Source organism: Drosophila bipectinata, chromosome XR (genome assembly GCF_030179905.1).
Source record: "Drosophila bipectinata strain 14024-0381.07 chromosome XR, DbipHiC1v2, whole genome shotgun sequence".
Taxonomy (NCBI): domain Eukaryota; kingdom Metazoa; phylum Arthropoda; class Insecta; order Diptera; family Drosophilidae; genus Drosophila; species Drosophila bipectinata.
Window position 1 is genome coordinate 5,444,223 of NC_091735.1, and position 9,438 is coordinate 5,453,660.

General features: G+C 41.3%; 1 protein-coding gene across 1 annotated transcript; it reads left to right on the forward strand.

Annotated features, from left to right (window-relative positions):
- The first annotated feature begins 3,298 nt into the window (after positions 1 to 3,298).
- LOC138927806 (uncharacterized) lies at positions 3,299 to 8,487 on the forward strand. The gene is made up of 3 exons (XM_070283151.1): positions 3,299 to 3,358; positions 7,346 to 7,532; positions 8,024 to 8,487. The coding sequence occupies exons 1-3, from the start codon at positions 3,299 to 3,301 to the stop codon at positions 8,485 to 8,487; spliced, it is 711 nt and encodes a 236-aa protein (XP_070139252.1).
- The last annotated feature ends 951 nt before the right edge of the window (positions 8,488 to 9,438 follow it).

The window sequence follows — 9,438 nt, forward strand, 5'->3', positions numbered from 1 at the left end:
CCAAGTAGAGAGATTTCATAGCACACTGGCCGAAATAGCACGATGTTTGAAGATAGAGAACAAATAAGTTGACACCACCGAAATAATTCTTCTTGCAACTAATAAATACAATAAATCAATTCACTCGGTGACTAATGAAAAACCCATAGACATTTTACACTCAAAATCAGCAGAATTCGAGACAGTAATTAGCAAAAAAATTCAACAGGCTCAGGAGAGAACCCTCGAACACGTAAACAAAGATAGGACTCATAAAACTTACCAAGTGGGCGATAAGGTTTTCCTGAAAGCAAACAAATGCCTGGGGAATAAGCTTACACCACCGTGCTCAGAAGAGGTTGTTGATGCAGACCTGGGGACCACGGTCCTTGTTAAAGGGAGGGTGGTCCACAAGGACAATCTACGTCAATCGTCCTCACAAGATTTTGACCTACCCCTTTGTTCCTTTCTTTATTCTTTATTCATACTAACGGCTATTAGGACGGACGCGACATTAAAACTATACGATTACACGAACGCGGACTATATCCCGATAGAAGACAATGACATTGTAATCTGGGAGAATTACGCAGACCAGACAGAAGCAACGACAAAGACATTCACAGACGACCACAGAACACCAGTTATTGAAACAGACCTTAGACATATTCGCAAGTTGAAGACCACCCTTAAGTTCCACCACAGGGCTACTAGAAGTATTAATTTAATCGGTACGGCTCTCAAAGTTATTGCAGGTATGCCTGACTTTAATGATTGGGAACAGGTAAGATTTAATCAGAACCGGTTAATGAGGGCAGACGAGGGTCAAACAGAATTAAACATAAAATTTCAAGAACGTCTAAATGAGCTCGCTAACGCAATGAATCAGATCCAGAAATACGAAACAAATAAAGAAACACAATTGTTAGAAATCATCTTAGCAAAGAATAGAATCATCATAACAGACCTAGAAAACATCCTTAGCCAAGCTATTCTAGATGGTGCCGACGTAAGCGAATTCAGAGACAAACAGCCTATTAATATTAATATTAGTTTGGTAGAAATATTAGAAGTATCTAGCATAAGTGTTTTTCAAAATTCTGACATTCTGCACTTCCTCAATAAATTTCCTAATCCTAAGCTCGTATGTAAGAGAATAACGGTCTACCCGGTTCAACGCCATAATAGAATCCTGAATTTCGAGAGCGGAAATTTAGTTGCCGAATGCCCAACACAGAACCTCAATATCGGTGACTGCAGGACAACGGTAGGTGCCGCATTCTGCAAGGAACTAAAAGACGGCACATTTGCTCAGCAGATAGTTTCTGGGGCCATCGCGCACTGCTCCACGCTCCCGGGTCATCTAGATCCAATCACCATTGTGGACCACGGAACCCTAATCACCAACGATGCCAACGTAACGGTGACTGACGACCAAGGCCGGGAACAAAAGGTATCCGGAACCTACCTGTTAGCGTACTCTGAAAAGGTAGCGCTCAACGGAACCTGGTTCATAAACCAGCTGGGGAGCTCACTGAAAAAACCTGCTGTGTTGGCTATGACAGTAGTAAAAGTCACTGCCCACCACAACCGACTCAGCTTCCCGTTTTTCCATGAACTCAGCCTAAGTAACCTACACCATATCGGGGCCCTCAGAGAAAGACTGTCATCGGGATCCCGTCTCAACATTTGCCTTATTCTACTGGCTGCCCTTGCGCAATCCTGTGGATCGGCAAATACCACCTGAAGACCAATCGCCGCAAGAAATCGAGGGACCAATCGAGGGATGTAGAACGAGTAGGTCCCCGGGACGACGACCATTTAAAGGAGGGAGGAGTTAACACACGCAGACAGAATTTAGGAAAAGTGCCAAATTGCACACCGGATCCGGTGGCTTGCACGCGTAACGAAAGAGGTGCTGACTACGCATTCCAAGGGCAACTGTCCGCGGACCGGCTCGGGCACTTGCGCAACATGTGATCGTTGCTGGCCGGATACGGAATGCTGACACTGCAATTGGGCTGCGCCGCAGCCCAACGAAGGCTTCAAAGTACAGCCCGGGTAGTATTTTAGTTCAGTCTTAAGTAGAACTCCGCAGCCTTAGCTCGCGATATATTTTATCTTTGTCAGTAACACTGGACCTAACGGGCTCGTGCGAAACAAATGATCAATAAATATTATTTGTAAAGCCCCGCAGCCTTAGCTCGCGATATATTTTATCTTTGTCAGTAACACTAACCCTAACGGGCTTGTGCGAAACAAATCATCAATTAATATTATTTGTAAAACCCACACACAAATAATCTATTATTAACTTGCATATGCTGACCGTTTGTTACAATTATGCTGACACTAGCACTTTCTGTGTGCGGGCTAAGCCATAACGATCGGTTCATATTTCGGCCACTTAGGGTTTATGACCGGGACTTCGGATTATGTAAACACTGCAACAAAGTGTTACAGTGCGCACCCTTTAAGTACTCTCGGTACAGTGGGTATTCAATATATGTGCATACTACATCTCCCTCCTTTTGAAAAATAACGTAATATAATTAAGTTATTATACCCTTGCAGAGGGTATTATAATTTTGTCCAAAAGTGTGCAACGCAGTGAAGGAGACATCTCCGACCCTATAAAGTATATATATTCTTGATCAGGATCACCTCCTGAGTTGATATGAGCATGTCCGTCTGTCCGTCTGTCTGTCCGTTTCTACGCGAACTAGTCTCTCAGTTTTAAAGCTATCGACTTGAAACTTTGCACACACCCTTCTTTCCTTTGCACGCAGTATATAAGTCGGAACGGTCCGGATCGGCCGACTATATCCTATAGCTGCCATATAATTGATTGATCGGAAATGGTATAACTTCGGTGTTTTTAGAGTTAGAGAGTTCAAATTTGACACAAGAGGCAAAATTTTTGGCAAAATAATACGACATGCCAAATTTCATAAGGATCGGCCGACTACATCCTATAGCTGTCATATAACTGAACGATCGGAAATGGTTTTTGGTAGAAATACCAACTTTGGTACTTTTGAAGATAGATGCTTGAGACTTTTTTTAGATTTTGTATTGTAATAAATTGGATTATATATTCATATTCCTATAAGGATCGGCCAACTATATCCGATGTTTGCTATATACATCCTGTTTAAACTGTAAGGGTATATAAACTTCGGCTCCGCCCGAAGTATATATTCAATATATGATTGTCATAGGTCCTCCGAACCATTAATCGGTATGAGTTAAAGTTCATCGCGCTGCACTTTTTATTCGTTTCTACACCATTGACTGGATCTATCATCCTCACATTGAAATGATATCCATCGGCACCATCCCAGAAGATGAGTGGATACTGCAAAGCATCGTAACAACGGTGAGTTTCTGCAACGTTTACCAATCGATTGTTTCATCGATGGAGAACAATATCTCGAGGTTTGAACTTAACCCCGACTATGACAATTGCCACTTCGTCTATAGTTGGAGCATTGTATATCCTGATATGTTCTCCAGCAGGCGTTTTGTCTGCATGAATGACAATTTGATGGGTATCCGAAGGCATCATATGGATTGCTGTTTTAAACAAACGCACCAAATGGTTCCGTTTGTGAAAAAGCTTCTGTAGCTGCGAAATAATGGGCTTCTTCAGCAAGGTATTGATTCCATAACGTGCATCGACTTCAGCTCCATCATCACCAATGAAGTACATTTGAAGAAATTTGTGTTCGCTGTCTGAGAACGGAAGCAGGGAACCGGCTTTGTGATAGATTTGTCCTTTGATTTTAAAAGTTGGCATGAATTGACGTCATTTGGAAGCAAGAGTTGTATTTCATAATGTTCGACAGTAAATGCTTCGATTCAGCAGTAGATCCAGCTAATAGAGAGTGCAGAGGCTCTGGTGGTGCTTCAAGTTGAGGCAATTTCACTTTCCCGGAAGCGCAACACAATCCTCTTTGTTCGTTGTTGAATTTGAGAGCCTGACAGTGTGTGCAGACCTGATTCAGCCAGCCAATAACGACATTGCGATTCGAGCTATAATCAACAGTTGGATTATATCGGAATGCAAGACGATTGTATTGCAGGTTTCGATCTGATGCAAGCTGTAAACGCGCTTCAGCTACCCTTGCCCTGTCGCGTTCATTATTTTGAGACCGAATCAAATCGATTGCTGCAGAACGCGACTGCCTAACTCTCAATCGTGTTCGCTCAAGCCTAGTTGCTCGCGTTTCTGCTGTCTCCGCGTTGTGCATCCGCATGGCTCTCAGCCGCTCAGTCTCTCGAATGGAGGCCCGCTCTTCGTCAGTCCTATTCGAAATGTTACGTTTTTTTGATTTTGTATTGCGAGTATGACGACCAAAATTCGACTTCTTGGGTGGCATGACTTCGTTTCTAATGACTTCGTTCCTAACATTTTGACATTTTCATTTTCTTCTTAGCTGTCTGCCTAAATAGAAAAGTAGGGGCACGGGGAAACGCGAAAAAAACTGATATATTCGCAAACGCAGATAATCTATCAACATCAAAAGTAGACAAAAACCGAGCTGGAACTTCAACGCATGTTGGGTAAAAATTTGGGCTTAAACGGTTCAGAACTTATCAAGTCTATAAATTACGTAGATACGAACAGAGCATTTTTATATATATAGATTTGTTATTAATGTGTTATCTCTATCTCCTATTTCCGTTACAATATACGAACCTGTATATTTAGGATCCAACTTATGACCGGTCTCGTTTTTTAATAAAACTTTGTCACCTACTGATATATCTATATCCCTTACTTTATGATCGTATAGTAGTTTATTTCTATTCTTATTTGCTTCTAACATAACTCTAGCTCTTTTATAGGCTACTTCTAATCTATACTTACTCTCCTTAGCATAGTCATCTATATTATATAGTGCTTCTACACTATCTATGCTATTAAAATGTTTTGGCAAATTACTTTTTTTACCGAATACTAGCTCATATGGGCAATATGTATGTGCCATAGAGGGGGTCGTGTTGAAACAGAAGACAAAATATTGAAGCCATACGTCCCAATCAGTTTTATTAGCCCATATGTAAGATCGTATGTATTCATTGAAAGTTCTATGACTTCTTATTGCCATTTTCTGATTTTGGCAGTGGACCGATAGTGTCTACTATCACTCTGTCGAAAGCATTTATTGGTGTGACTGTAATTGTTAAAGGGGTCTTTGTGTGTTTAGTTATTTTGGATTTCTGGCATTTTTGACATTTTCTTACGTACTCAGTTATATCTTTAGACATGCTTTTCCAGTAATAGTGTCTTTTTACTTTGGCCAAAGTTTTTGATATGCCAGTATGACCTCCTTGAATTGGATCATCATGAAATGTAGACAAAATTGCTACTTTTTCTTTTAAATTTGTTATTTAGGTCACCGGGTTGAGTAGCGCTACCCTTAATGTTTTCAATATTTTATTGCCCATTAATTTAAATTTATCTGTTGAAGTATATTCAAAGATATTTTCCCACGGTGCCACTTTGAGTTGGCTGATTTTATGTATACCGGCTTGCATTTCAAGCCTTTGGAAAAATTGATCTAAATCAATAACTCCATTAGTATATAAATCGCTAACATCATATCTTGCAGTAATTTTTCTGCCTTGTTTAAATAAACATAACATATTTTTTATCTGCAAGGTCACTACTTTACGTACTTCATCATTGCTTCTGACGTATTATACGTTGGGCTTAGAAGCTTTATTTAAAGATTGCAATGGCAATTCTTGTTCTTGATATTTTCGCGCGGAGTTTTTGTCTACTTTGATATCTAGTAGGGACTTTTAATATATTTCTAGTTATATTTTGTAAATCTTTGATGGTTATCCTTGATAACGCATCAGCTACATGATTATCTTTTCCCTTTAAATATTCGACTGTAAAGTCGTATTCTTCAGTTTAGAACTGGGATTGGTCATTGAGAAAAGGTATATTAAAGGTCTATGGTCTGTTCTTATTAGGAAATGTGTTCCATGTATATATGGTCTGAAATGTAATATCGCCCAGTAAATTGCAGCTAGTTCCTGCTCAGTAGTACATTTGTTACTTTCACCTTTTGTAAATGCTCTTGATGCGTATGCAATAGGAAGTTGGAGACCATTATGATTTTGAGTTAAACCCCCCCCCCCCCCCCCCCATGCTTGCTTACTTGCATCTGTTCTTATACAGAATTCTTTAGTGAAATCTAGATTTTGTAGCAAATAGGTTCCATAAATTTTTTTTTTAAGTATTCGAATGCATTTTCACACTCATCCGTCCATTTAAAAGAAACATTATTTTTACATAATCTTGTTATGTGCCGTGAATAATAGGCGAAATTTTTTATGAAACGTCTATAATAGTTACAGAATGCTACGAAACGTCTAGCACTGTCCGCGTCGTGCGGAACTGGTTAGTTCATAATGACATCGTATTTCTTGTCATCTGTTATGACCTAGAAAAGTCACTTCATGCATAAAAAATGAACATTTTTCTGGATGTAGCTTTAGGTTGAATTTCCTACATTTCTCAAAAACATCTGTTAAGTTTTTAAGCATATGTTTTTCGGAACAACCGATTACTATTAAGTCATCCATATAAAGAAACGCTTGAGAAGGTTCTAGACCAGAGAACGCAATAGTCATCATTCTCTGAAACGAATTAGGAGCTATTTTTAATCCGAAGGGTAATCGCGTGAAGCGATATGAGCCGTTGCTCGTTGAAAAAGACGTTATATCTCTTGAACCTTTTTCTAGTTCAATTTGATGGAATCCTGACATTAAGTCAAAACATGAAAAGTATTTTGCTCGACCTAGTTGATCTAAAATATCATCAATTCTAGGTAGTGGGAATTTATCAGATAGAAATTTTTTATAAATCTGGCGATAGTCAATTACTAATCTCCATTTCTTTGCATTTGATCCGGGAGATGATTTCTTAGGAACAAGTAACAATGGGCTATTATATTCGGATACTGACGGTTCGACAATCCCGTCTGAGATTAATTTTTCTACTTGCATTTGTATTTCGTTCACCTGACTATGTGGGCTTCGATAGTTCTTTATATAAACTGGTTCATCATCTTTTAATCTCAGTTTCTGTTTATAAAAATTATTTGTGGTTATTGATTCGTTTGAAGCCGAAAAACTTTGGAGGTCATGATTGCCATGAGTGGGGTTCGAACCCACGACCCAACGCTTAGCGTGCAGCTACACTACCCACTATGCTGGAGGCAGGAGCGGAGTCGGGATATATGTGTCCAAACAGTACAAACAGGTACTAATTTCCTGGAGCCCAGTATCCGACAGAATCATCATTGCCAGATTCCGATGCAATGCTAGACACATCACCATCGTGCAGTGCTATGCCCCAACAGAAGACACCAGCGATGACATCGAAGACGACTTCTACAACGCACTCACATCCTCACTCACTAGGATCGAAAGAGGTGACATAAAAATTCTCATGGGAGACTTCAATGCGAAAATCGGCCCCAACAACAACGGATTGAAAAGCATCATGGGCCGACATGGTGTTGGCACATGGTGTTGGTGACAGGCTAATCGACTTATGTCAGACCTTCCAACTGGTTATTGGTGGCACTGTATTTCCCCACAAGGAAATCCATAAATACACATGGACCTCTCCGAATGGACATACTCGCAACCAAATCGACCACATCTGCATAAGTAGGAAATGGAGACGCTCGATAATGGATGTTAGGAATAGGAGAAGTGCGTCTATCGACAGTGACCACGAGCTGATAATCGGAGAGCTTTTAATCAAGCTCAGACGAAATAGCAACACTGTCAACAGGACCACAAGAAGACCGCCTCCCATTAACGTACAACGGCTGAGTGACTCCAACCTATCCACCAGAATGGCCACAGCGTTGCGTGAACAGATGACAGCACAACTGTTGAATCACTCATGGGAACAAACATGCAGTATACTGAGGAGCACCGCGGAGGAGATGCTTGGCACCCGACAACGCAGGCGCACGGATTGGATATCAGCGCATACTTGGGAACTTATCAGCAAACGGAACAGCTCGCGACGAACACAAAGAGCTGTGCAAGATGGTGAAGAAATCAGCAAGAAACGACAAAAGAAAATTTCTGGACAGACTCGCTGAAAATGCAGAAAGCCAGATAATTAGTCAACTGACCGGAAGCTGCCATAGGCGAACCCAACCAGTGCGAGACCCAGATGGAAGACTCCTCACTGATGATGAGGCACAACTCCAGAGATGGCGACAGCACTTTATGGAGATCAGCTGCACAAAACAACCGAGCAGCACGCAATATAACTTCAGTAGTATTGTACCGAGCAATAACCTCAGAATATCACCCACGGCACCATCAATTAGAGAAATAAAGGATGCAATCAGGAAATTAAAACGCAACAAAGCGGCTGGAGATGACGGCATACCGGCCGAACTTCTCCAGATTAACACGCAACTAATGGCCGAAACACTGCATCCACATTTCAATAATATATGAGAAAGTGAGCGGATCCCAACATCCTGGAAAAAAGGAATCATCATTAAGCTACCGAAGAAAGGAGACCTGAAAGGAAGAAAGGATGCATTACCCTGTTGAACACAAGTTACAAGGTACTAGCCACTCTACTACACGAACGTCTTCAGGAAAAGATAGAGCCAACAATACGAGATGAACAAGGAGGTTTCAGACCACACAGGAGCTGCGTAGACCAGGCAAAAACACTACGCGCAATAACCGAACAAACTTTGGAATGGCGTTCGCCGCTGTACCTCCTGTTCATAGATTTCCGGAAGGCATTCGATTCGGTAGACAGACAGCGATATGGAGGGCACTTGCAAGAAAGGGAGTGCCAGTGAAAATCATAAACATAAACAAGCTATGTATGATGATGCTGAGCTGGCGGTACTGCACAACGGGAAAATTAGTGCAACCTTCCAGACGAACACAGGCGTCAAGCAAGGATGTCCTCTATCACCACTTCTGTTCAACTTGGTAGTCGACGAAATTATGAGAAAAGTATGCATGAACAGACGCGGAATCACCTGGAACTTCACCCGACATCTAGAAGACTTGGATTACGCGGATGACATATGTCTCTTGGCTCACAAATTCGAAGACATTCAAGCCAAAGCTAGGGACCTCGAGATCCGAGGCAGCGCAGTAGGCTTAAAGATCAACGCATCTAAAACGAAAGCTATGCGGATCAACAAGCGGGCTTACATCAATAAGTGCCTTAGAATAATACTTGGGGTATTCTGGCCAGATAGAATATCCAATGAGGACTTATGGCACTGCACAGGAGAGGTCCCAATCCAGGAGCAAATAAAGAAACGGAAATGGAAATGGATTGGCCACGCTCTGAGGAAGGAACCAGGAAGCATCGTAATAATGGCTCTGGAATGGAACCCACAAGGAAGCAGAAGAGTAGGTCGCCCAAAGATGACCTGG

Excerpts from the sequence above, each read along its gene's own strand:
- LOC138927806 (XM_070283151.1), top strand. The coding sequence starts at position 3,299 with ATGATATCCATCGGCACCATCCCAGAAGATGAGTGGATACTGCAAAGC. Across the intron at positions 3,359-7,345 it reads TGCAAAGCATCGTAACAACG|TGCTATGCCCCAACAGAAGA; the intron begins GTGAGTTTCTGC and ends ACCATCGTGCAG. Across the intron at positions 7,533-8,023 it reads ACATGGTGTTGGCACATGGT|CAAACGGAACAGCTCGCGAC; the intron begins GTTGGTGACAGG and ends GGAACTTATCAG.